This window comes from Vulpes lagopus, chromosome 2 (assembly GCF_018345385.1).
Source record: "Vulpes lagopus strain Blue_001 chromosome 2, ASM1834538v1, whole genome shotgun sequence".
Taxonomy (NCBI): Eukaryota; Metazoa; Chordata; class Mammalia; order Carnivora; family Canidae; genus Vulpes; species Vulpes lagopus.
Genome location: NC_054825.1, coordinates 139,023,921 through 139,051,862, shown reverse-complemented (window position 1 = coordinate 139,051,862; position 27,942 = coordinate 139,023,921). Strand labels below are relative to the sequence as shown.

At 39.8% G+C, this 27,942-nt stretch overlaps 1 protein-coding gene across 3 annotated transcripts in view; it reads left to right on the top strand.

Moving 5' to 3' along the window:
• The window catches only part of GCNT1 (glucosaminyl (N-acetyl) transferase 1), a 66,520-nt gene that overhangs the window by 18,462 nt on the left and 20,116 nt on the right, over positions 1-27,942 (top strand). Inside the window, exons 3-4 of one of the 3 annotated variants that reach the window (XM_041746678.1) lie at positions 5,841-5,933; positions 7,516-13,017. The exons of 1 other annotated variant lie outside the window; for it this stretch is intronic. In XM_041746678.1, the coding sequence (XP_041602612.1) occupies positions 7,639-8,925 (1,287 nt within the window). In that variant the 5' untranslated portion in view covers positions 5,841-5,933; positions 7,516-7,638 and the 3' untranslated portion in view covers positions 8,926-13,017. Of the gene's footprint in view, positions 1-5,840; positions 5,934-7,515; positions 13,018-27,942 lie in introns of those variants that run through there. One more of the 3 variants, XM_041746679.1, reaches the window with a different exon arrangement.

The following is a 27,942-nucleotide window of genomic DNA, read 5'->3' as shown; positions in this document are numbered from 1 at the left end:
AACCACTGAGCCACCCTGGTGTCCCCATTGTAAGATTTTCTAAACTTTCCTAACATGTTCCAAACCGAAATCTAGATTTGATAATCACAGGGTTTTAGGCTTGCCTTACATGTATCTCCTCATGTACTTATCGTGGTGAAACAGTCCCCTGCTTTACTTCTTCTGGTAGTAATGGTAGCAAGTCCCCTCCTTACCATTGTGAGCTGTTGAAGCGGTGGGTTCACTTAGGCAGAGGCCTCTTGCTTGGAACAGCCACGGAATTTAGAGCCTCTCCCGTGGGCAGTTATGTGACACTGGGCAAAGCACACAACCCGTTTCTTTCAACAACCATCTTTCCCATTGCTCTGTCCTCCTAATAAGGTTTCAGTGAATCTCGATTGGGAAAATCATGTTTACATTATGAAGACTGCTGCCCCTCAGAGCTAAGCCACAGAGCACCCAGATGGCTTTTTTCATCATTGCATGTCTGATTGCTTTGGAAGCAATAATTATCACCCGAACCCTCTCTTATGTGCTTTGTTTTCAGTGTAGTTATGAATTCACCACCCAAACTCTGCCAGTTGTTTAAGTTAGTTTTCAATATGCTTATTCTCATCATTTATTCTACCAGTTTCATCTTGAAGACATCTCTCCTGGGGTCTTTTTATTTTTATTTTTTTCTATTTTCTATTTTATTTTAGAGAGAGGGAGAGTGTGTGTGCGAGATGGGGGAGGGCCAGAATCTCCTGCAGACTCCCTACTGAGCACGTGGCCTGACTCGGGGGCTTGATCTCGTGACCCTGAGATCATGACCTGAACTGAAATCAAGAGTCGGTCGCTAAACCAACTGACCTGACATAGCCACCCAGGCACCCTGAAGCCTTCTCATCTGCCCCAGCCTGCTACCCCTGTCTGTTAGCCTGTCCTGTAGTCTAGTCCTTTACTCTCATCCTGGGATATACCTTTTCTGATTCTTATGTTTTCCCTTTTCTTAGTTTATACTTAAGGTTATTTTTTTTAAGTGAATTCTACCCCCAGAGTGTGCTCAAACTCACAACCCCCAGATTCAGAGCCACATGCTCTACCGACCGAACCAGCCAGGCACCCCCATACTCTAGTTTTAATGGAGTTGATCCTCTAGTAGCTTCCTGAGATAAAGTGCATAAAGGTAGATATTTTGAGACCTTACCTGTCTTAAGATGTAAAATGTTTTTTTTTTTTGACCCTTACTTGACTTAGTAATTCATCAGGTTCAAAGAATTCTCATCTCCCATTCAGTTTCCTTCAGCATGTTGATGCTGTTCTCATTATCCTATCTGTCTTTTGTGGATGGTTTCTATGAAATTGAAGACACTGTGCTGTTGAATCCTGTCTATGGGGCTTATTTTTCCCCCTCTGGAGACCCATGTCATATTCTTTTTTTTTTTTTTTTCTTCAGTATTTCATGATTCATGAGTGTGTCTTGGTGTGGATCTGTTTTTTTTTTAACCCATTGTATCAGTTTCCCAAGGAGTTTCAATCTGGAAACCATTCCTTCTTTGTGAGAAAGAATCTTTAGCCATTTAATTGTCTTTTTTTGTTTTCTCTTTCTGGAGGTCTTGTTATTCTTCCAGATAGTGGATCTCCTGGTCTGCTTCTCGAAATCACTATTTTTTTTTTCTCTAATTTCCTCATCAGTTGGTTTGCCTATTTGCTTAACTCCCTGAGAGTTTTCCTCAGCTTTCTTTTCCAACACTGCCATTGAGTTTTACAGTTTTCCCTATCATGTCGTTAAGTTTTAAGACCCCTTTTTTATTTGCTAAGTGTTCTGTTTTTGTGGTTTCTGATTTGTTGGAGTCACTGCTATGAGGCAGACCTCCCCAAATGTAGTAACACGAACATTTCCATTTTATTTTTTGCTCACACATTTTTGGGTCAGGAATTCAGAGAAGACCTGAGTGACCATGGGCTAGAGTCATCTGGTAGCTTCCTCACTTATATGTCTGGCAGCTGGACTAGGATGAATGAAGGCTGAAGGCTGGGTTCACCTGGGACTGTTGACTTGGGTACCTTGGACTCTCTGGCTTGTTACAACATGGAAGCCGGTTCCAAAAGGAAGCGCCTGGAGAGCAAATTTTCTAAAACAACCAGTTGGAAGCTGCATACATAGTTTTACATGACCCAGACTTGGCACCCAAATAGTGTCACTTCTGCCAAACTCTCCCGGTCATTGTAGCCACAAGGTTGTCCAAATCTAAGGGGAAAGAAGTTTTGACTCTGTCTTGATTGGAGAATGGTAAGGTCACATTGCAAAAGAGCATATGGGACGGGAGTATTGTTTTGCCCATTTTCAGGCCATATAATCTTATTGATTGAATGCAATATTTTTCTTATCTCTCTGAGGATATTATTAATTTTCTTCTCCCCGTACACAATGTGTTTCTTTGAACGTTTAGGGAAATTTCCAATTTAAGCAATATATTTAGGTCTTGGCTTGGTTGGATTCCCCATGAATGAACTCCTGCATTGGGGTGGCTGGCGAAATTCTGGGAGCTGATAGCTGGAAATAGGGAAGGAGATCTCAATACCTATCGTCCTTGGGTTCACTAAGTTCTGCTGTTTCTTGGTTGGAAACCTTGTTTTCCATTGTGCCTGGTGTGCCCCAACATACAGAGACTAAATCTTGGGTCTTGGCCAGGTTTCAGGGTAGAGATACAACTGCTTACAAACAACTGCCAGCCACTACTGTTTTGTTTTGTTTTATTTTGTTTTCAGCCACTCTCACCCCTCACCCTCCGAAATCTGTGCCACCGTTTCCTTGACTCTTCTGAAGATCTTATAGCGTAAAGAGAGCCAGTTCTTTCTTTCCCTACTGACAGTCTGGGATTGTTGGGTCTGCTTAATCAGTTACCTTTCATCTCTCTGCTTTTCAAATTTTACTTGCTGTCTCCTCTCTCACTGTGCCTGAGAACTGAGAACATTTTGTCTGTCCTCCCACTCCAGTGAGCTGCACCCTAGTCCTGACCAGATAGAACTGCTCATTTTATGTTGGAACGCTTCTAGAGACTGTTACTGTTACCTCGGGTGTGTTTGATGCTTTTTTTTTTTGTTCCTCTTCATTGACCAGCTCTCCTTAGTACCAGCATCAGAACAGATCAGAGTTGACTTTCAGTATTGATAGAATTTAGTATTCTTGCGGTTCTTGATTTTGATTTTAAAAAACCACCTATGAAGAACTATTGCCTTAAGTACTGGCTTTCCTTTCTTGACATGGTAGAATTATTTTCTCCCATTTCGTCTCAAGTTGTGTTTTCCTACTTAAAAATATTCATGGTGGGATCCACAAGGAAGTCTGTTCTTTCAAGAAAGGCATCAGTGTTCAAGAGAGGGACTTTCTCTAGGATACTTGCTAAGACAGTTGCCAAGTCCGGTAGATTTTGGACGAGGAAGGCTTGGCAGTGTGTTTGGGTCACATAGCAGAATAGCAGATTACATGTAAATGGACTAAGACCTCCACTCACAAGGCAGAGATTGGCAAAATCGATTTTTAAAAAGTGACCCAGTGATAGGATATCTACAAGAGATATGGTTCAGATTTAGAGACACAATTAGGTTGCAGTAAAATAATGCAAATAGATGTGCCATATAAACAAATACCCGAGGTGAGCTAGAGTAACTATAATAAGAGCTGACAAAATAGACTTTAGGGTAAAAATTATTAGAGACAAAGACATTTTGTAATCAAGAAGGGCAACAAGGAATCAGAAGATTTGAACTCCACGATAAACCAACAACTAATGGACATTTGTAGAACACTCCACCCACATCAAATACACATTCTTCTCAAGAACACCTAGAACTTTCTCCAGGATAAGCCATATCTTAGACCATGAAACAAACCTAGGAATGTGATCACCATGTTGAGAGATTAGCCTCTGTTTAGAAACTGCCAAAGTGATTGTACCATTTTGCATAGTTGGTGTTCATTGTGCCTTCTGGGTGTGCAGGTTAATTTTTTTAAATCAAATTTGGGGAATTTTTCAGCATTATTCAGATTTTTTTTCTACCTCCCATGGTACATATCCAGCCCTCTCTCCTTGCCTTTCCTGTCCCCCTCAGCTTTCCTTCAGCAAATCTTATTATGCATCTGTTGATAATGCTTAATATCTCATACCTCTCCGAGCCTCTGTTCATTTTTCTTAATGTTCTTTACTTTTTGTCCCACAACTAGATATTCTCACTTGACCTGTCCTCAATTCCACTGATTCTTCTGTCAGTTTAAATCTTCTGTTGAACCCCTCTAGACAACTTTTCAGTTCAGTTTATTGCACTTTTGGTTCCAGATTTCTGTTGGAGTTTTTTTCTTTATAATTTTCTATCTCTTTATTGAGATTCTCAATTTGGTTAAATACCATTCTCATTACTTTCAGTTTTTTAGTTCCTTGAAAATATTTATAATAGCTGAAAGTCTTTGTTAAGTCCAATGCCTGGGCTTCCTTAGGGACAGTTTTTATTTACTGTGCTTTTTTTCCTGTATATGGGCCAGACTTTCATGTTTCTTGACATGCCCTGTATTTTTTTTATTGTTAAAGGGACATTTTATTATTTATTTATTTTTTAAAGATTTTATTTATTTCTTCATGAGAGGCACAGAGGGAGAGGCAGAGACATAGGCAGAGGGAGAAGCAGGCTCCCGGCATGGAGCCTGATGCAGATCTTGATCCCAGGACCCCAGGATACCAATAATGGCCAATTATTTTATTTGTATTATTAATATTCACAATTTATTTCCTAAATAAATATTTAAAAGTGTTAACACTAAATATTTCTAGTGTTAATCCTGGTATTAATAAATCTGAGCTGAAGGCAGACGCTCAACCACTGAGTGTCCCCCTATGGAGGGACATTTTAGAGATGCCTGGGTGGCTTAGTTAGTTAGGCGTTCAGCTCTTGATTTCAACTCAAGGCCATGAGATCCAGCCCTGCGTTAGACTCTGTGCCCAGTTTGGAGCCTGCTTGAGATTCTCTCTCTCCTTGCCCCTCCCACTGCACCCCCAACCCCCACCACCACCATGTACTCTCTCTCTAAAAAAAGGAAAGAAAGAAAAAGGACATTTTCTAATGTGTCAACTCTGGAAGTCGGACTTCTGCCCCGGCCCTGTCCAAAAGGCAAATCCTATTATGGTTTGTTGTTGATGCTGTGTTTGCTTCGTGACTTTGCTAGGTTAGTTTTCAAAAGTTTATTTTCTTTGTAGTGTGAGGCTACTTAAGTCTCTGTTCAGTTAGCTTGGATACTGGATCACCTAATGATTGGATAGAGATTTCTTCGAATGTCTGAACCAATAAGGAGTGGGTACTACTTAGTGGCATCATTTTATGATCTGATGTTTTAATGGCTGTTATGCTTAAGTATTTTTTCAGAATCTCCCCATGTTTCTTGCTAATACAGGTTTGGAGTGGGGTGGTGGAAAAGATAGTTGGAAGAAGACAAGATAAGCAGCTAACTCAATTACAAGATTGGCTTTCATGGGCCAGTAAACACTGGGAAACTTCACAGTGGGGATAGAATATATTGGATTTTCCAATAGTATTGAACCATTAAACTGTTCCTTGGCACCCACTTTGGGACATGCTGCTAGAGTTTTCTTTGGAAAAGTTTGACCCAAATTGCAAATATTTTCAAACATTTAGCAATACACAACCGGCATTAGAAAAACAAGTAAGATTGGAGAGAAGGAAATTTTGAAAATGAGAAATGAACCAGCCATAATTTTGAGAAAAAAAAGTAAATACATAGGATTAGCTCACCAGCATGCTTTCTGAGTGTGTGTATACTTAATGAGCATTACATCCCTTCACACATTTCCCTTTTCATTTCACAGATTTCTTAAAAAGCCTCATGGGACATAGCACCATTGCTGAATGCCTGGTACATATAAGAAACCTGCCTGCATGGGAGGCACTCTACAAACACAGTATGTTACCTGAAATCTGAGAAACATTATTCTATACAAATAATGGCCAGTTATTTTATTTGTATTAATATTCACAATTTATTTCCTAACTAAATATTTAAAAGTTCTAGTGTTAATCCTGGTATTAAAAAATTATTTTCAGGGGGATCCCTAGGTCGCTCTGCGGTTTAGTGCCTGCCTTTGGCCCAGGGCGTGATCCTAGAGTCCCGGGATCAGGTCCCACGTCGGGCTCCCGGCATGGAGCCTGCTTCTCCCTCCTCCTGTGTCTCTGCTTCTCTCTCTCTCTCTCTATGTCTATCATAAATAAATAAATAAATCTTTTTAAAAAATTAAAAAAATAAAAAATTATTTTCAAATCCCTGTATATCTGGTATGGAGATAATCAATGGTATTTGACTTTCTTGTTAGAACAGTAACACTTGGGAGTGCCTGGCTGAATCAGTCGGTGGAGCATAGGACTCTTGATCTTGGGGTTGTAAGTTTGAGCCTCAATTGGGTGTAGAGATTACTTAAAAATAAAATCTTAAAAGAAAAGTAGCATTTATTAGTTAGTACCAATTTCCAAGTTATAAAATTGATTTTTGAAAATAATATATTTTGTAATATTTATAAACATAGTAAAAATTAGTTGGGTTCCTCATTTGAATATAGACAACTGGTCTGTCATATCTTATAATTTGTATACAACTGTTATTTCTCACAAGCATTAATTATCATAACCTGTTAAAAACAATTCAGGAAATACAAGGCTATGTCTCTATTTTTGATTGTGTATGTCTTCTCTTCCTGCGGTGCCTGGTATGGAATTAAACTAAGATACAAAACAGACTCAAATCCAGCCTGGTTTCAGCCAGTCCTTCGTAATTTAATTTGAAAAATCAGTTTACTTGCTTTTCCTTCTGAGATTCTTAGAAGTCACAGCTATTTTTGAACTTCTCCTTTAGAGCACCTCCAGTCCCAAATTGGTAAAGAGCAGAATGGAGCTGATCTCTTCCAATATGTAGGGCTGCTGATGCCAACTTATGGATAATAATGGATGTGTCCAGACGAATCCAGATTGGTAAAGATTTCAAGGCAAAGGCTGCTAATTAGGACCAGCACAGGAGCAAAAACTCACCTCAGCAACTGTGGAGAGTAAAATAATTGTAGCCTAGGTCTTCAACTGTGATCTTGTACCTTAATATTCCTGAGAGATAAGATGTAGGATATTTCAGCACATCCTTTTTTTTTTTTTTTGGTTTTTGATTTTTTTTTAGAACTTATTTTTAAGCAACCTTCATACTCAATATAGGATTCGAACTCATAACCCTAAGATCAAGAATTGCATGCTCCATTGACTGAGCAAGGCCAGTCCGCCCCCCTTCTATTCTTTCTTAATAATCTGGTATTAATGTTACAGACTGTGAGTTTCCTAGAACACTATTCTCTTGTTGACCAATTTGGTTCTGTTTTGAACATCTGACCTCATAGCAAAGAGAATAGTTTTTAAACCTGAGAAGATGTTGTAAAAAATTGTATTTATATACATTCTTTCTGTTTTTTTTGTTTTGTTTTGTTTTGTTTTATTGTTCTCTGTCTCAAGATGCCTTTGCAGTTTTGCTAAATGCAAACTAACAACTCTCAAGGCCACGACAGAAGAGAAATCATGACTGCTTAAAGCCTAGAAGACTGCCCTTAATAGAGTAATCCCCAATTGTTGTTTGAAATGCTGAGAACATTGCTGCGGAGGAGACTTTTCTCTTATCCCACAAAATACTACTGCCTGCTTCTTGTTTTTTCCGTAGTCACCTTCTCTGTTTTGCGAATTCATCAGAAGCCCGAATTTGTAAGTGTTGGACATTTGGAACTGGTTGGAGAGAATCCTAGCAGTAATATTAATTGTACCAAAGTTTTACAGGGTGATGTAGATGAAATCCAAAAGGTACAGCTTGAAATTCTAACAGTGAAGTTTAGACAGCGCCCTCGGTGGACAACCAGTGACTATATAAACATGACCAGAGATTGTAATTCGTTCATCAAGAGGCGCAAATACATCATGGAACCCCTTAGTAAAGAAGAAGCAGAATTTCCCATAGCATATTCTATAGTAGTTCATCACAAAATTGAGATGCTTGACAGGCTCCTGAGGGCCATCTACATGCCTCAGAATTTCTACTGCATTCACGTGGACAAAAAATCCGAGGATTCCTTCTTGGCTGCCGTGCTTGGCATTGCGTCCTGCTTCAGTAACATCTTCGTGGCCAGTCAGCTAGAGAGTGTGGTATATGCCTCATGGAGTCGAGTGCAGGCTGACCTCAACTGCATGCAGGACCTCCATAGGATGAGTGCAGACTGGAAGTACTTGATAAATCTTTGTGGCATGGATTTTCCTATCAAAACCAACTTGGAAATTGTCCGGAAGCTCAAATCGCTAATGGGTGAAAACAACCTAGAAACTGAGAGAATGCCATCCAACAAAAAAGAAAGGTGGAAAAAGCATTTTACAGTTGTTAATGGAAAGCTGACCAACACAGGGACTGACAAAATGCATCCACCTCTTGAAACACCTCTATTTTCAGGCAGTGCTTATTTTGTGGTCAGTAGGAAGTATGTAGAATATGTGCTAAAGAATGAAAAAATCCAAAAGTTTATGGAATGGGCAAAAGACACATACAGCCCTGATGAGTACCTCTGGGCCACTATTCAGAGGATCCCTGAAGTCCCAGGCTCGCTGTCCTTAAGCCAGAAGTATGACATGTCTGACATGCATGCAATCGCAAGGTTTGTCAAATGGCAGTACTTTGAAGGTGATGTTTCCAAGGGTGCCCCCTACCCACCGTGCAGTGGGGTCCATGTGCGTTCTGTGTGTGTTTTCGGAGCAGGTGACTTGAACTGGATGCTACGCAAGCACCACTTGTTTGCCAACAAGTTTGACACAGACATTGACCTCTTTGCCATCCAGTGTTTAGATGAGCATCTGAGGCATAAAGCCCTGGAGACATTAAAACACTGACTGTTCATTTTGAGCAACGTTAGAAATAAGAAGACACGTGCATGAGATACACCCCATCTGATTCTTCTGCCCAATAATAAACATCAGAGAAACTATAGGGGGCGCTCTTTGGGTTGGGGACTCCAATTAGAAGTGTCCTCGAAACTGTGGTTTCTGCGGAGCACAGTGGGTTAGAAAGGTTATAGCATCAAATGTTGACCTAGAGTTAGCAGGGGCTGTGACAGGTTGGAAGGCACTGGGGGGGGGGGGGGGGTTGGGCACTGGCTCAGGTGGCTGGGGAAGAGGCTGAATGCAAAAACCAGCCTGTTAAAAGAACTCAGGGACTTAACAAAATGACTAAGATTTCATCTGTGCCAAAATTACTTTGAGAGCTTTAATGATGACAATTTTCTTGGTTTGAATAAATTTGCAGCAACAACAACCAATTGTAAGGGTGTAATTTATCTTGCAGGTTTTATTTGGTGAAATAGAAATTTGACTTTAAATGGTCCTTGTAAATAATTTACTTTCTGCTGTAACATTGTGCTGTGTAGCATATCAGTATGCATTGTCTCAGGGAACTTGAAAAAAATGAGCTTGATTGAATGTGAATATTTCTAATTTTCGCTTCTAAAATGTATATATGTTTTTAAAAACAACAACAAAAAAGTAGCACTGTCTAGCTTAGTTGATTCTATGAATCATCTTATTAGAAAAGATATCTTAAGTTACTTAAAAAGTTGAGATATCTTTATTATTATAAATTACAGAGAAACTCAGAGAAATTCCATTTTTCCAAGTATTTGTCTCTACTCACCCCCACCCTCATCTCCTCAGACCCTGCTATCAAGATGTATAAAAACTTGTTTCCCTAATTCCCCAGAATACTGCCTCAGTTCTCTTATGTGACCCAAGACAGAAAGAGTGTTGTATGTGGAGATCTAAGACATGGAGGAGGAGGAGGAGGCATGAGGAGTTGGAGGAGAGGTAGGCATGAGGAGTTGGAGGAGAGGCAGCCTATTTGGGCAATTTCTGAGATCTCTGATGAATGTTCTAGCAGTCAGTACTATTTCCAGATAGTAAGGCTATTGCTCTTTGGATCCACTTATGCCTAGCTTCCCAGGGACAACTTAATGTCACCTGTGTCTCTATTTCAAAGGACTGGCTGGCTTCTGTTGTCCTTGCTTCTTCGTGGTACCTGCCCCTTGGTTGTTGTTTAGCCCTTGGATTGTAAGTTTCCTTCTTCCTCAGAACCCATGAGGAGGGACCCAAGCCCTGTGCCACATACATACTTGAAGGCCTGATAATTGTGAAGGGAACATCAGGTTTGGGGCAGATTGTTTCAGTGTTGATATTCACAGCCTACGGTTTCTGCTCTACTTTTCCACCAAAAGACAAATGATTTGAAGTTGCCATTGTGCTGTCTCCTATCTCAAAGTAAATGAAGATTAGAAAGAAAAAAAGAAAACGTGCTCTTTTGCTAAGCTGATACTATTCAGCCAGAGATCTAACAGGAAATGTGATGCTTTATCAGTTTTCAGACACTCAACTGAGAAAATGATTTTATTCCTTAAAGTTAGAGAGCATTTTCATTTTACGGAGAGAGCTTTGTTGTGCTGACCCTCCTGAATGAAATTTTCACATTTTTAAAATCTTTATCATCATGTGTAAACATGCAAGTCAGTAGATTGGTGTGCTTTGCATGATTAGGACAGACATTGTTGGGCCAAGAAAAACATATTCAGAAAACTCAAAGATAATGTACATGAGGGCATAAGATGATAATGCCTTCTCTTTTGCCTTCTCATTCGGTTTGCTCTTTTAATGCATGTCAAATGTTTCTCCCATGCTCTCTTAGCAGGAGATTTTATCTATAGATGAGTCCTTTTTTTCTCTGAAACTAGTGGTATTCATTGACAAATATTATGTGTCTGTGTCTTATATTTTTACTTAATTCATGGTGTCTGGTTTTATGCACATTTTTTCATTTATTTTGAAAATTTGCAAATTTACAAAAAAGTTAAAAATAACAGTACAGTGAACGCCATATAACCCTCACCTGGAATCTCTGGTTGTTAACATTGTGCCCTATTTGCTTTAAATTATATGGATTTTGGAATTTAACAAAATTGAAGATTAAGTCTATCTTTAATTTATTAATATCCAAAGTTATTTATTTCAGCACTCTTATTGTAGTGTGACTGCATCTGACTTGCATTTAAAATTGAGTGGTTTTGAGAGATTTTTCTCCACCAAAGATATAAAAATAAGACTTTAGAGTCTCACTTCCCAAGTACCCCACTAAAACTCTGGACCTACTGTCTTCTATATAGCAGTGGTACTTCAGTATTCTAAATGGCACTTGGTGGGACATGTCTGAACATTACCCTATTGCTAATGTCTATTAGAGGGATTATGTAGAATTTGTTTATTATGACTTCCTTTTGTACATTTTAGCATAACTTAAAGCAAATAAAATTCATACTGCCGGGATGTGGGTTGATGGGCTGCCTCAGTCAGTAGCGCATGCGACTCTTGATCTCAGGGTATAGAGATTACTTAATAATAAAATCTTTAAAAATAAAATAAAATTCATACTATTGACAAGCAATTTGAAGAACCAAAAAGATGGTTTCAAAAGGAAGCAAAAATGCAAGTTCTTTGAGAAAGATATAGAAATTATTTAAATTGTTTCCTATATGTCAGTTATTAAACACTGCTTTTACTGTCACTTAGGGTCTTATGTAGGGAATTATTAGGATTCATTCACAAAACAAACTCAATTTTGAGATGGAAGTTTTATTCTAGTTAATGACATACTGCATCAGATTAACATATTACTTACAAAGAGCAAGAGTTAACAAAAACAGTTCTTCTATAGGCAATTACCTAGGCTCTTCCACACCATAGTAAAAAAAACTGTTAAGCTTTGCAAATGTGAATTGTTGGGGAGGGAAAAATTTTAGTCTACCCAGTAAGGTTCTAGCTGGCCTGAGAATCAAACTGACATGAGACCAAGTAAGGAGAAATTAAAAAGAGAAAGTCAGAGGGGTGCCTGGCTGGCTCAGTAGAGCCTGTAACTCTTGATCTTGGGGGTCATGAGTTTGAGTCCCACATTGGGCATGGAGCCTACTTAAAAAAAAAAAAGGAAAAAATCAAACTAAGTTTAATAAATAACGCGTACCTTCTGTGTACATGGCAGAGACCCAAGTAAACAGTAAGTCCCTGACTGATGCCATTGCCTTAAACATCAGCTCTAGTTAAAGACAAAAGGTTTTGGGGATAGAGAGGGCATTATGGGAGGTTACCAAAAAAAGCACAATAAACCAAGGTAAGGTTATTATGCAGATTTAAGTCCATGCCTTTTCGATTGATAAGTTTCTAGAGATTTAGAGTCATCCTCTTCTTGGTATCGAAGGAGACACCCTTAAAGGGAGATTTCTCTTGTATATATAAATGTCTCCTAAAAGGGTAACTTCTCAGTTTTCAGAGTTTTCTGTGTCTGTAGTTTCTTTAAAAAAATATCAGCATAGGGGTACTTGGGTGGCTCAGTAAGGTAAACTTTGACTCTTGATTTCAGCTCAGGTCACATGGTCTCAGAGTTGTGAGATCAAGCCCCACATAAGGCTCTGTACTCTCCTTGAGATTTTCTCCCTCTCCCCACTGTTCATGTGAGCTCCATCCCTCTCTCTCTCTCTCAAGTAAATAAATATTTATGAAAAAAATAACCAACTTAAAAATTGAATATGCCAAGAGGCAAATTTTGGGGCAGCAAAATCTGCTTCCCCTACAGAAGCATTATTGTCTCCAAATTTGGATTTGTATCATTCGTCAAATACAGTTCACTCCAATGTAAGTAGATGTTCTTTTGTAGTTATTTAGGGGAAGAGGAAACCATGTTTTAATTTATTAAAACTGTAGGGTCCATTAAACTGGATTGTTGTAGTTTGCTTAGAAAATAAGTTAATTCTCATTATGTTAAATACAAAACAAATGAAACACTGTTTTATGGCAAGTGGGGCTACCATAGGTTTTACTCTTTTGATTGTGAGCATGACTGAATGCATTTGTAACTAGTCATATCACTATTAAAATCAACCATTTAGAAATCAATGCCTTGTCTCACAAATTATTCTTTTTTCCTTAGCTACCAGCACTCAGATTTAGTAGTTGATGTGATATTTTGTAATCAAGCAGTGTTGTATATGAGTATTGATTAAAAACATCAATTCTCCAGGCAGAAATGTCTGAGAGGAAGAGGGTGTGACAGTGGTAGAAAATTTAACACAGATGATGCAAAATATTCAGACGGGGGCCTTTAGAAGAATGCAGTGTCTGTTGATGGGAGGGGTGAGGGAGGGCAGTTTTCTAGTCAGTTCCATATCAATGACCACAAATACTAAAGATCTGCTATTTGCTGTGGTTTGTGTGTGAGGGGATGCAACTGAGGGAAAGGAGCCCCCTCGAAAAAAAATATCAAGTGCCCGCTCAAATGTCCTCCCAATTGATCTGTTAAAGCCTTCTGGTGCTCTTTGGCCTCAATTTAGATGAAACACACTCTAGAAAGTGACAATATTGATTAACCCTAGATCTTGCTCTAATAACTTGAAAATTTTAATATATATCCTTTATAAGCTTGCTTGCCAAAGATTTAATTTTTAATATGTGCTTTCTTAAAGTTTTCAGGGCTTATCATCAGAATATTGATTTAATATTTTTGATGCAATAAGATTGAAATTAGAAATGACTTAGAGCTATTGGGGAGGAAAAAACTTCGTTACTGCAGATTATATTTTTGTCCAAATAGAAAGCCCAAAATATATTAGGATTTTTATAAAATTAACCAATATAACCAGATATTCAAAGATTAATAGGTTTCCCATATTCGAGCAAAAAATAATGGTTTTAAAATATAATTGGATTATGTTACTATTCATCATGGCAACAAGCTCAGTAAAATGTTTGAACGTAAGATGTGTGTAAGACAAATAGACTTGTATAGTGGAAAACTACATTGCACTCCAAGACAAATATTTCAAACATGACCTTTCCCAAAGCAGTCCATCTGCTAAATGGAAGTCTAAACATACTCTCAAAGGTTAGTAAAATAGTTCTAAATTTCATCTGAGAGAAAAAATGTGCAAGGATAGCTAGGAGGGGTGCCCGGGTGGCATAGTCAGTTAAGTGTCCAACTCTTGATTTCAGCTCTCTCCTCTGGGTAGGCTTGCAATTTTTGAAGGCCATAGGCCGCTGCAGCCTTCTTTGCCTGGCAAAGCAATAAAACTATCTTCCTCTTAATCCCAAATTCTGTCTTTAGGTTAAATTTGGATTCTGAAGCATGGGGGTAGGTTTTCGACAACAGAACCTTCAGAATACAGGAAGGGAAAGGCAAATTTATTTTATTCAACAAGCCCATATTGGAGAACTGATTAAAGCCTCATAAACCACCAAAATCCAGATTGATTAAAAATGAAATAAATAGATGAACATACCAGTGACGATCTGCATGTGATGGAATTTTCCAGATTCTTTAATAAACAGATTATAGATTTAACTAAAAGTATGTATCTTCTGAATATGAGAAAGCAAAAGGCAATCAAAACTGGAAAACTTGCTAACAATTTTTGAAAGAGGGAGGCTGAATACTTTAATATGGAAATATTTTATTCTAATATTTTTAAAAAGCCTTATTAAGATAGAAATCATATATCATGCAATTCACCTATTTAAAATGTACAGTTTGACGGTTTTTAATAGAAATTAGCTTTAGACACAACACAATTTGCTTTAGAATATTTTTATCACCAAAAAAAAAAAGAATAGCCGGGGGGACATCCTCAGTGGTTGAGCATCTGCCTTTGGCTTAGGTGATCCTGGGGTCCTGGAATCAAGTCCCACATCAGGCTCCTCTGAGCAGGGTGGTCTCTCCTCATTACCCCTAATAAACTAATAAATCTTTTAAAAGCACTAAAATGCCAAGAGTAAAATTAACAAAGGTTGTTATAACCCATAGAAGATGAAGTATAAATGGTGATTATGAAATACTGATATTCCGGACATCTGGGTGGCTCAGTGGTTGAGCCTTTGGCTCAGGGCATGATCCTGGAATTCTGGGATGGAGTCCCACATTGGGCTTCCTGTGTGGAGCCTGCTTCTCTCTCTGCCTCTCTCTCTGTGTCTCTCATGAATAAATAAATAAGATCTTAAAAAAAAAAAGGAATACAGATATTCAATACAAATAATCCAAATTAAAACAATTTAACTTTTATACATACCAAATTAGCAGGGGTTTTTTTAAGGGGGTTTTAATATTCACCTTCATAATTATTAGTGAGCAGGATCTACATTTAAATGCAGTGTTAGTCCATATCCTTATTTATGATGAAATGTAAAATTACACAAATCTCCAATGATAGAGAAATAAATGTGCATTTTTTTAATATTCATATGATGGGGTATTGTGGAATGTTCTTATAGTATACCTAGTGCCATGGTAAATTACTATAGGTTAAGGGAAGTAAACTGGAGGCTATATATATGATCTCAATTATGAAAAAAAAATGATATTGAACACAAAGGAGCATTCAGAATTTCCCTGAAATATCACATCTTGATATTTTGAGAGCAATTCCTTCCAGGTGTATAAAATTGTTGCCTGCCAAAAAGTTATTTGGAGCATTTTCCACATACAGTTTGCCTCACGGAATCTTATTAAAGATTCTCACCCCCAGCATTTATTGGAGGGAGAGAGGAGCCCTCTTTTCTCCCCATTTCTCTTTAACCCAGAAATGTTTTTGGCTTTAAGCTTCGGTGCTCAACAATGTGTCCCAAAGCCCTGTCCTCCGGGAAGCCCTGTAAGACACTTTACCTGTATATCCTGATTGGAGAAAACCCTTACACAGAACTAACCAGAAGATTAACTTAACTGATCCTATAAGGGCACTGTCAGCCTGGCTTCAAGATCCCAGGACATCTAGATTGGCACCAGTTTTGCCTACAATGCCTTTGAAGGTATGTACGAAATTTCGTTATCTGATGCCAGATAAATGATCATTTAATTGGTCTAATTCTTTAGCTGCATACCAATGCAAAACAAATGTTCCCTTCAGCAGGCAGACTTGAAAATAGACTCTGGTGTCATCCAGCTGCATATCTGATCAATCGTGGGAGGAACTTGGATGCAGAGTACCAGTGCAGAAGGAGGAGCCTATTTAACCCAAGAATTTGGTACATTTCCTGGAAAGGCTCAATTACCTTCAAGATCAGCTAAGACACAGAAACCAATTTTTTTCTTTAAAAAAAAAATGTGTTTTGTGTTCAGGGATATTTTTAAAGATTTATTTCTGCAAAACTAATCACTAGCCTAAACACTAACTGGGTATAGAGAACTTACTCTCTTTGTCCTCAGACTTATTAGTAGACTTTTTTGGCCCAGTCAGAATTTTTTCATTTAACTTTCTTAAAAGGAGAAATATTTTCTTTTGGGGAAGCTTTCTATGCTCCAAAGAAACATGCTCCTCCAAATATGTCCCTTAGCTAATGATAACAGCTAACCTTCATCCAGCATTTCCTTACTACACATTCCAGGCACCTAGCACCTTCTTTCACTTCACAGCCACTTTGAGAGCACATGCTAGTCTTGACCTGTTTTCAAAGGAGCCAAAGAAGTATATGAACCTGTAGTAAATGGCATCTGATAAAGCAAAAAGGTTTTATCTGATCTGTTTTTCCATCTGAAGATTCATTCTATCTCCTTCCCCAGACCTTGCCCTACTTTGAGTGTAGTGCTTCTTTGGTCTTTAAACACACGAACACATTGAGGAATAAAAGGTGGAAGCAAGAAAAATTAATTCTTGAGCCTTGGCTGAATCACCCCCACGAGCACGTGGAGTGAGGAAGAGAAAGAGCAGAAGTGGACAGTGTGGTGAACATCACTCCAGTGAGAGCCACGCCAAGGAGGAGAGGCAGGTGAGAAACCCTGAGTCACAATAGTCCTAAAGGTAAAAGCCAGAGAAAAGAATCTGGAAGCCACAAAAGGGAATAGCTTCAATAGGCGTGGTCAGTCTTAATACTTAAAGCTTAGGAAGTTTGAGAGGGAAAGGTTTGGGTATAAAATATCTGATAGTCATCAAACTCCAATTTCCAGAGATGGAGTCCATCTAAGTAGGCAAGTGTTGCTTCTCTAGCTGATGTAACTAATACACCCGCCCAAACACACCAGAAAGGGTAGTTTCAGGACTGTGAGCTACCAGAAGCTTGTTTGGTGAGCCTGGTAGGCCTATAGGGCTGGCTTTGGTGTTGCTGAGGGAATTCTGTACACAGCTGGGTTTTGCTGAAGAATCTGAGAGGAGGAGGTACAAGCTTCAAAGACCACAGAGAGATTGTTGGGGGCAGGGTGGTGGGTAGGCCAACAGTCTGTGGAGAAAGCAAGGGGAGGCTGTAAAGGGAGTCTTACCCCTCTTGATCTCAGGTGACCAGCCATCTGGGTTTGCCTAGGACTGAGGAGGCGCCCAGAGCCAGGGCCTCAAATGCTAAAACCAGGATGAGCTGGTCATGGAACCTTTGTCTTACCCTCCAAATCTTCAGGAAAATCTACATCAGTGCTTTGAGAGTGGAATTTATATTTTCTGGGTGTTGGCACTAGAAATTGGCCTGGACGTAGGCACAGAGAAAGAAGAGCAGCGAGGGGTGGCTCGAGTAAGAGAGAATGATAAGGGAGCAGGAGCATGGCAGGGGGATGACATCTTCTCATGCAAACTGAGAAGCCCAACTCAAACTCCCACCTCTGAGGGGGTCTTTGTGAGCAGAGTTGGTGGATGGGGAGAAATCAGGACAAGCCTAACCCAGCTGGCTCCAATGATGGCATGCATATCAGTGCAGGCAGTGAATTACACTGCAGGTTCTACTTTGGAAAACCCTTCTATGATATATCCAGTTACTGAGGTTACCAACCCAAGAGGCATCCCTGAGTTTCCAACTTTCCTCCAGCCAGTCACTAAGATAGATCTCTCTTCCAACAGTGCCTTTTCAAGTTCTCTCCTCTTGTCCTCAAGCCCAGCTCAGTTCCTTTCCATCTCTCACCGGGAGCATTGTCCCTTTCCACGCTGCCTGTTCTTAAATGTTGGCTTCCAGAAAATGTCACCAACACAATCTGGTTGCAAGACAGAACAGAGTTGATTGCTCACTACAGTAATGGAGAGCTTCCATCTCCAGGTTACTGGTGGCATCTCAGAGGGAAGAGAACTAAGTGGGGCTCTTTAGGAGTTTTTAATCTGGTTAAGTTGGGTCTGACAATGTGGGATCTTGGCTAATGATAGTAACAAAATAGTCTAGGATCAGAAGACATAGTAATCTGTGTGGGTGTAGATGGTTTTGCCTCTCTCCTCCTTACCTTATCTCTCACTCTTCCAAACCAATAACAGCAAGAACAACAAAAATAACAGTCACAATAATAGTAGCAGTAAATACTTACTTAACTGTCATCCTGTGCCAACATTTTAGAGATATTTGCCCATCCAATCCTTCACCCACAGTCTGATGGGCACGAGCACAGCCATCCATATTGTACAAATGCAGGAATGAAGCAACTCAACCTTTTTAGTGTTGAATAATATTCCATTTTCTGAGTATACCATGGGTGTTATTTATTCATTTGCCCACTGAAGGACATCTTGGGTGCTTCTAAGTTTTGGAGATGCTGAAGAAAGCAGCTATAAACATCTCTGTTCAGGTATTCACGTGGGCATAAGTTTTCAACTCTTTTTTTGTAAATACCAAAGAACACAATTGCTGGGTTGTGTTGGTAAGACTTGTGTCTAGTTATGTACGAAGCCCCCAAATTGTGGTCAGCAGTGGCTATACCATTTCACATTCCCACCAGCAATGAATGAGAGTTCCTGTTGCTCCAATCTTCAACCAGCATTGGGTGTTGTCAATGTTCTAGATTTTGGCCATTCTTGTAAGTCTGTAGTGGCATATCGTTGTTTTAATTTGTAATTCCCTGATTACAGTGAGGTGGAGCATCTTTTCTTTATTCCATTTTTTTTCTTTTTTCCATGGAGCATCTTTTCATATGCTGATTTGACATCCGTCTCTCTTCCTTTATCTGTCCAAGTCTCTTGCCCATTTTTAGAATTAGGTTGTATACAGTATTTGTAATTGGCTTTTAAGAGTTCTTTGTGGGATCTCTGGGTGGCTCAGCGGTTTAGCACCTGACTTTGGCCCAGGACGCGGTCCTGGAGTCCCGGGATCGAGTCCCACTTAGGGCTCCCAGCATGGAGCCTCCTTCTCCCTCTGCCTGTGTCTCTGCCTCTCTCTCTCTCTCTCTTTCTCTCTCTCTCTCTGTCTATCATAAATAAATAAATAAATCTTTTAAAAAAGTTATTTGTGTATTTTGGGTAAAAATTCTTTATCAGATACGTCTTAGGCAAATATCTTCTCTCTATAACTCTAAACTTTTTAACAAAAAAATACATGTTAAAATGTTAAATTAGTAGCTGATATTGCTCCTTGGGAACAGGGACTGTACTTCATTTTTGTATTTGTAGGCCTGGCACAGAGCATGATGTACAATAAATGCTCGTTAAATACGTGGTACATGAATAAAAAGCAGTTAATTTGCTTAATCCTGATTAACCTCCTTAAGGAAAAAAAAGCCTCCTCTTAGATATATTTTTTCCTCTCAAATCGACAGAAATTGTAACAGCAGAAGGGAAAAAATATAAATTTACTCACAAACATCTAACATTTGGTTAAATTCAGCTTGTTTTAATTCTCACTGTAAAAAAAACAAAACAAAACAAAAACCTTTGCTGAAAAGGAAATGCTGTACCTGAATTAAAGCATTCTGTCCTCCCCCCCCCCCCCCCAATATGTCTCTTCAGGAAATTTGATCTTTTGGAATCTGATGTTCTTTCCTCACTGCCTAAGCATGTGACTGAGGTAACTGGAGAGTAAAACCAATCCAGCTTGTGTGGTCAGAAAGTTTGAGTCTCTGGCAGGTGGAGGGAGGATGTTCCTTTTGTTCACTAGGAGAGGGCATGTGGGAGGAGGAGGAAGAGGCAGTGTATGCTCCTGGGTCTCTGGGTGCATTTTTTCCCAAGCCGTTTATAGAAACTCCACAAAGGAGGTCAGGGTACACCTGTTTCCTACGAAGCTTGACTGCATTTTGTATGAGGTGCAAGCAAGGAAGCAGGGATGGGGAATAAAAATAGGGAAGATGTAGGTGTGCAAAAACTCAGGGGAAAGGGGAACTTGGCTGGCTCAGTTGATAAACCATGAACTCTTGACCTTAGGGTTGTGAGTTTGAGCCCCCCATTGGATGTAGAGATTACTTTAAAAAAAAACTCAGGGGAAAAAAAATACACTCATTCTTGGCTTAGGACTAGTAACAACAAACCAGTGGGATAGGAGAGAGGAAAGCTTTCCCTAGAATCTTTTTCTACATTACTATCGCATGATAGGGGGTTGTGGGGAATGACTTGATTCAGCAGTGCTGTGTCATTTTTTAAATTAATTAATTAATTTTTGAAGATTTTATTTATTTGTTTAAGAGAAAGAGCATGAGCAAGGGGAGGAGCAGAGGGAGCAGGACAAGCAGACGCCCCGCTGTACAGGGAGCCCACCATCTCAGGGCTCCATCCCAGGACCCAGAGATAATGACCTGAGCTGAAGGCAGATGCTTAACCAATTAACCCACCAGGCACCCCTACTGCTACATCGTTTTAATAGCAGACTCTGGCAAGAGTGTGACTTTCATTCAAATGGGCTTTCCCCAATGTGGGCACTATTAACATTTTGCACCAGATGATTCTTTGTTCCAGGGGTGGAGACTGTCCTGTGTATTTTAAGATTTTAGCAACATCACTGGTCTCTAAGTACTACATGCCAATAGCACCCCCCTTCCCCTCCAGTTGTGACAAACAAGGATACTTCTAGATATTGCCAATGTCCTCTGGGGAGCAAAATCATCTCTGCTTGAGAGGCACCGATTTATAGGAAGAATTCAATTTCCATCACAGTGCCTGGGCAGAGTGTCTACTATATGAAAATTCACTGAGTAGGTATTAGATTTCCCCTGTGAACCAAAAACTCATGGTTGCTGCCAGTATGCAACTTAAATCTGATGGGTTCGAAAATAAATGGATGGATGTTGGATGTCTCAGTAGGTAGATGTTACTTCTCTTAGGAATCTGCCAGTATTTAGAAGTGTATGTCATCCAAAACTACTTCCTTTCTAGGCAATCATAGAAGGTAAAAGAATCCTTGTGTGAGGGCAGACCAAGTAGTCCACATTAGATCCTAATAACCAAGAAAAAACAAAATGATACCGATCAAAAGTATGATGGGGTCCTGGAAGTATATAGAAACTAGTTATATCAATGACCCTTAAATACTAGAACTGCTTCAGAAGCAAATGAGGTTCCTTAAAAAAAGGGGCGGGGGGGTTTGCCTCTGTGGCTCAGTGGTCTGCCTTTGGCTCAGGATCCTGGGATTGAGTCCTGCATTGGACTCCCAGAGAGGAGCCTGTTTATCCTTCTGTTTATGTCTCTGCCTCTCTCTCTGTGTCTCTCATGAACAAATAAATAAAATCTTTAAAAAAAATACAGGTGTCTAGGCCACACCTTATGTTTCAAAATCCATGAAGTTACCAGGTACAGTGGATTCTTGTTTTTCTTAGTGCTTAAGTCACTGCAAACACTGAATTAGCAAATACTGCTACAATGAGAAATACAGGCTTAGGTTCTTGAGAACCTCTGGTCACAACATTTTTCTCAACTGGCCATTTGTATCTCACAGGTTTTTGTCTGCAAAACAAGCCAATCTCATCGGCATTGAAATCTGCTCCCCCAGGAACACCTGGGTGGTTCAGTGGTTGAGCATCTGCCTTTGGCTCAGGGTGTGACCCTGGGATCCTGGGATCGAGTCCCACATCGGGTTCCCCACAAGGAACCTGCTTCTCCCTCTGCCTGTGTCTCTGCTTCTTTCTGTGTGTCTCTCATGAATAAATAAAATCTTAAAAAAAAAAAACCCTGCTCCCCCCCACACCCCTTTTCCTGCAAAATACTGAGCAGATATTTATAAATTCTTTCGAAGCCTCCTCATCTGCAGAACCAGCCTCCCTGCAAGCTGGACATGTTTGGGCCTTGTGGTCTTATGAAACGTGTGAGGCAGGCAGTGCTCTCCCAGAAAGGCTTGGCATTTCTTGACTCCAGATAACACACAAGCCTACAAGTCTCTTTGGTTTTCAGCCTCACAATAATGCTACCCACTATGTGCTTTCTTTTTTTCTTTTCTTAATTTGTTAGCCGCCTTTCCCTCTTTTCCATAGCTTCGTCATGCATAGCAGGTGGTCCTTCAGCACTTTCTGGAGCAGCCTCACAGACTGGCCAATTCGCTCTTTCTTTCCTGGATGTATGATGTTGATTCATTAACACTGAGCTCACAGCCAACAGCACTGAAATTCATGCCCAATGGAAGCTTCTCTAATACATATATTTTCTCCGTAAGGTTCATCTCACTTTCTTATCTTAGAAGCAGTAGACAGTACTTCCTCACTGTGCTGGAGGCCACTTTAAATGATGAAATCACCAAGAAAAAGCACAAAAATACCCCCCAAAGTGCAAAAATGCAGGGGGAAATGGGAGCACTAAATAGGCTGTGTAAAGGACGCTTGTTTACAGTATGAGAGCTGAAATGGAAAACAGAGCATCACCTCGCTCCACCTCAGCTGGGAATGTGTGCATTGAGTAATTCACATTTTTTGCCTCTCTGTCCATGAAGGTGAGTGATCACAAAAGTGCCACAAGGAATCATTTTGGAATTACAAATAAATTTAGTGAGTATGCAAATTTGCAGATATAGAATTCATGAATAAGGAGGATCAATGATATCTGTATTTTTATCAAGCTCCCTAAGGTACTGTGGTATATGGCCTAGTTGAGGAAACTCAGAATTTCTTACCTGCTGTATGTGAAGTATTGCTTCTATTTGGTATTTGGTATAATAAAATTTTCTGAAGTGACCCCACCCTGTGACATTCAGGTTTATTGTTCTACTCAAACTAAAAACGTTTTTTTAAAATCTATGCCAATGCTTTATGCTGCACCTGTGGCTGTTGACATTTTATTGGAGAAATCATTTTTATTCTTTCAACCACAGATAAGTGGAGGGATTTTAAAAATATTCTTTTAGGGGAGCCTGGGTGGCTTAGTCAGTTAAAAGTCTGATTCTTGATCTCAGCTCAGGTCTTGATCTCAGGGTTCTGAGTTTAAGCCCCACATTGGGTTCCACACTGGGCCTGGAGCCTACTTAAAAAGGAAAAAAAAAAAAAGAATAAAAAATATTCTATGTGATGGGAGTCCACAAAAATTAGGTACTGCTGCAGGATTGAGATAGGAAAGATAGCTCGGATAAGTCTTTCTCTCTTGGAAAAAGGCAACTAAATCTAACGGGACAGAGACCACTGTATAATGAATATTTCTGTCTATATTTGATATTGAATAGAACTGAAATACTATGGTGGGGTTTTTGTTTCTCTTTAAGTTGAAAAGAAATAATCAAAAGATTCCTTGAATAGGACATCTTCCTCTACTTATTTTCAGGATTTCCGTAATTGCAATTACTCTTGGTGTCTTTTTGTGCATAATTTGTCTATCCTGAAAATGGCAGCATCAGGGATTGTGTTTGTCCTATTCACCACTGTATCCCTAACACTTGATGCAGGGACTGGGGAATACCAGGTGTTCCAAAAATGTTTTTAAATAAGAAAGAAAAGAGAAAATGAATAAACATTTGTCGAGCACTTACTATATGCTGAGCAAGTTGATATACCATTTCCTTCTCACAAGCCTATATGGTAGATGTTTTTGACTCCACTTTACAGATCAGAAAACTGAGACTTGGAGAGGCTTTATAACTAATCCATACACCTCATTAGACATTATTAGTCTACCTACCTTTCCTCTCTCCTTTTTTCTTGCTGGTAGCACCTCAGTTGTGTTAAGTATCGAACACACTCCCTACCCCCCTCTCACACACTTCAGAGAAAGGCCATGCCTGCCCCACATTCCAAGTTTAAGTCCTAATTAATTTTTCAACATCAGGGTAGAGTTGTTTCCTTTGTCAGTGACTAGTCTAGGGGTTGACATATGACTCAGTCTGGCTAACGAGATGTGGGGACTGGTCTGCTGAGGATTGGATGTTCTGAAAAAGGTTTGAAACTCCTAAGGGGATATTGGAAAAGAAAGATTCTCTAGACTTGATATTTCCCGGATGTGATGCAGTCATTTTGTGACCTGAAAGGTCAACATGGAGAAATCAAAAAGCCAGAGGGTCCCTAATGACATTACTGAGACACTGAATTAACTACTTACGTGACCTCTGAACTTAGGTTGGAAAATGAGCTTCTTTATTGCTTTAGGCATTCTGAATGAGGGTGGTATTTCCAGATGAGGCCCTGCAAACTGACATCACCAGGTAGCTAAAAAATGGCAAACCCAGATTTCATCCCACATCTGGCTCTGAAGTCTGTGTCCTTTCCACTCTACTGCACCATCTTTTGGAAGGCAAAATTGTTAAAAAAAAAAAAAAAAAAAAAAGGCCTGGAAATTTCTGAGTCCTGTGGGGAACTAAACAATGGTGATTATTCTAAACCATTCAACTGTCCACTGTAGCACATTCCTCATAGATTTGACAACAGATTCAATCCCCCGCACAGGTATATACACAGAAGTACAACATAATGCTTAAATATATTTAAATTTGTATTTTCTTCTATGATTGTCTCTATCTTTCCTTATGAATCATAAGTTCTCTGAGGGCAGTACTCGTCTTGTTTTTCCATAAATCCATACTTGTTAGTTTCCTGTAAGTTCCAAGTGATAGAATCACAAGTAAATGAACTTGAACAGTGAGAAGTGATGTTCTGGCTCCTGGAACCAAACCACAAGAGTGGAGTGGAATGGGCCTCACGCATGAATAGACCAGTGACTCATACATACATACATACTCAGGCCTCTGCACTTCACAAGGCTTTTTTTTTTTTTTTTTTTTTTTAAGATTTTATTTATTCATGACAGACACAGGACAGAGGGAGAGAGGCAGAGACACAGGCAGCGGGAGAAGCAGGCTCCATACAGGGCGCCCGACGTGGGACTCGATCCTGAGTCTTCAGGATCATGCCCTGGGCTGAAGGCAGCGCTAAACTGCTGAGCCACCCGGGCTGCCCTTAGCAAGGCTTTCTCTAGAATGTTATACCTTCAGGTTTCCCTACTTGGCTGAGACTATGACTGTTGGCCACTTCCAAGTCGACAGTTACATGGTTCCTGACAAGTGAGAAAACAGGCTCTTCTTTAGCTTTTACAGAAACATCTTGGAGAATGTTCCTGATTGGTTGGGCTTGGGTCGTATGCCCATCCCTGAGCCAATCACCATGGCCAGGCCACCATGACTGGTACCCCGGGGCTGTATGTCCGCTTCTGTGTTTAGAGGGATGGATATGTTACAGGAGAGAACTCATAAAGGAGAAGGGCCATCCTATCCTCTTGAGGATGTCTTCTCCGGCTGTGAGCTGAGTTGGGGGCAAACAGTGACCTACAAATAGCTATAAATTCATCCGTCACTGGTCGCAAATGAGCACACATGGTGTGGTATGCACACACCATGCTCTTTCCCAATTTTAGAACTCCATGCAGACACCATGAGAAGTGCTCCTGCACCAATATTTTATTTTACTTTTATCAATTTTATTTATTTTGAGAGAGAAAGAGAGAGGGAGAGGGCAAGCAGGGGGAGGGGCAGAGGGAGAGAGAATCTTAAGTAGACTCCTCGCTGAGCATGGAGCCTCATTCAGGGCTCAATCCCACCACCCTGAGATCATGACCTGAACCAAAACCCAAGAGTCAGAGGCTTAACTGACTAAACCACCCAGGCACCCCCAGCACCAATATTTTAGAGCTGGGAACCTTTACCTCTCAACCCTTCTGCTCACATGCCCAGTCTTGGTGATTGCCAGATAACAAGGACCTTTCCCCCACCCCCTCACAAATAATTCCACATACCAGCTTGCACATGTTAATATTATCAATACCGAGCAGCCCAGGCTTCGGTATCATAACAAATCATCACAAATTCAATGCCAACACAAACATACTCCTTTATGGTTCTGGAAGCTGGTAGTCTGCAAACAGGTTCACTGAGCTGAAGTCAAGGTGCCTGCAGGACTGTTTCTTCTCCCTCTCTAGGGCAAAATCTCTTCCTTTTCTGCCTTGGCTGGATTCCTTGCATTCCTGGGCTCAGGGCTTCCCTCCTCCCCTTCCCTGAAGCCAGGGAGGAGCTTCTTCAAATCTTTTCTTCTGTCATCTCATGACCATCTCTCTGACTGACTTCTGTGTCCCTTCTACTAGGATCCTGTGAGTACATTGAGCCTACTCGGGATAACCTGAGATAATCTCCTTACCTCAAGGCCCTTAATTTAATCATACCTGCAAAGTCTCTTTTACATAGTTATAGGTTCTGGGGTTTAGATGAAGGCATCTCTGGGGGTCATTGTTCATAATCCATGCTACCACTCCCTTTTACTAAATTAACAATATAAATCAAGAGAGAAATTATAAATCAAGATGTTTGCTTTAGATTAGTAAAAAAAAAATGACTGAAAACCTATCACTCATCAAGCAGTCCTTGTTTAGCTCTAAAATTTTTCCCTTAAAATTTTTGTTGCCTGAAAAATACACTAGAAAGTCTTAAAAGTTTTTTTGAGGTATAATGTACATGTAATAAAATATGTATAATCTTAAAACAGCTGGATTTTGTTTTTGTATATATATTCCTATACCCAGAAACCATACCCAAAACAAGACAGAGGACATTTTTAAAAAAGATTTTTATTTACTTATTTGAGAGAGAGAGAACACACAAGGGAAAGGGAGAAGCAAGCTTCCCAATGAGCAGCGACCCCAATGTAGGGCTTAATCCCAGGACCCTGGGATTATGACCTGAGCCAAAGGCAGACTCTCAATCACTAAGCCACCCAGGTGCCCTGAGCTCTTTTACCTTTAGCTCAATATCAGATCTGTGAGATCTATCCATATTATTGCAGGTAACAGTAGCTTGTAGCTTCTTCTTTTTTAAATTACTGTGTAAAATTCCACTGTATGAATACCTTAACCATTTTTCCAATCTATTGTTGATGGATATTGGGTTTGTTTCTAAATTGGAACTATTAGGAATAAATCTGCTACGACTGTATTTCTGAACATCAGAAAAAGATTTTAATAGATAGTGAAAAAAAGAAACCAAATTCTCAAGCACTTCAACATTTGAAATCTCACAGACTTCGAAATTTGGCTCATCCATTAAGATGTGGATCAAATATGCCCCCCTGAACCAGACAGAAGTCATCCCCATCCCAGTGAGTGTCAATTATTTTGACCTCTGCACTCCCACATCCATATTTGTTATTCTTCTACCTCTTCACCTGAAAAAGATAATGACAATGGACAATTTCAAGAAAACTTTATTGTATATACTTCTGTGTACACACTTATATGCTCATTTTGTTTATATAAAAAGAATTCTCTACAAAGTGCCCTGCACCTTGTTCTTTTTACTTATTGATAAACCTGTATGTTTTGATAAAAGATTTTATTTAATTAGTTAATTAATTTATGAGGGAGAGAGCATGAGGGAGAAGCAGAGAGAGTGCATAGTAGGGGGAGGGGCAGAGGAGGAGGGAGAGAATCTCAAGCAGACTCCCAGTTGAGTTCAGGGCTTGATCTCATGACTGAGATCACGACCTGAGCTGAAACCAAGAGTTGGAAGCTTAACCACTTAACTGACTGAGCCACCCAGGTGACCCAATAGTATGTACTTTTTTGTATGTTGTTAGGTATTGCCAAATCATCCTCCAAAAAGTTGTAGTATTTCAACCTCTTAACAAAGGTATATGAGAGCTTCTATTTCTTCTATACACTGAGTATCAAGCTTTAGAATACATGTTAATCTGGGGTGCCTGGCTGGCTCAGTTGGAAGAGCATG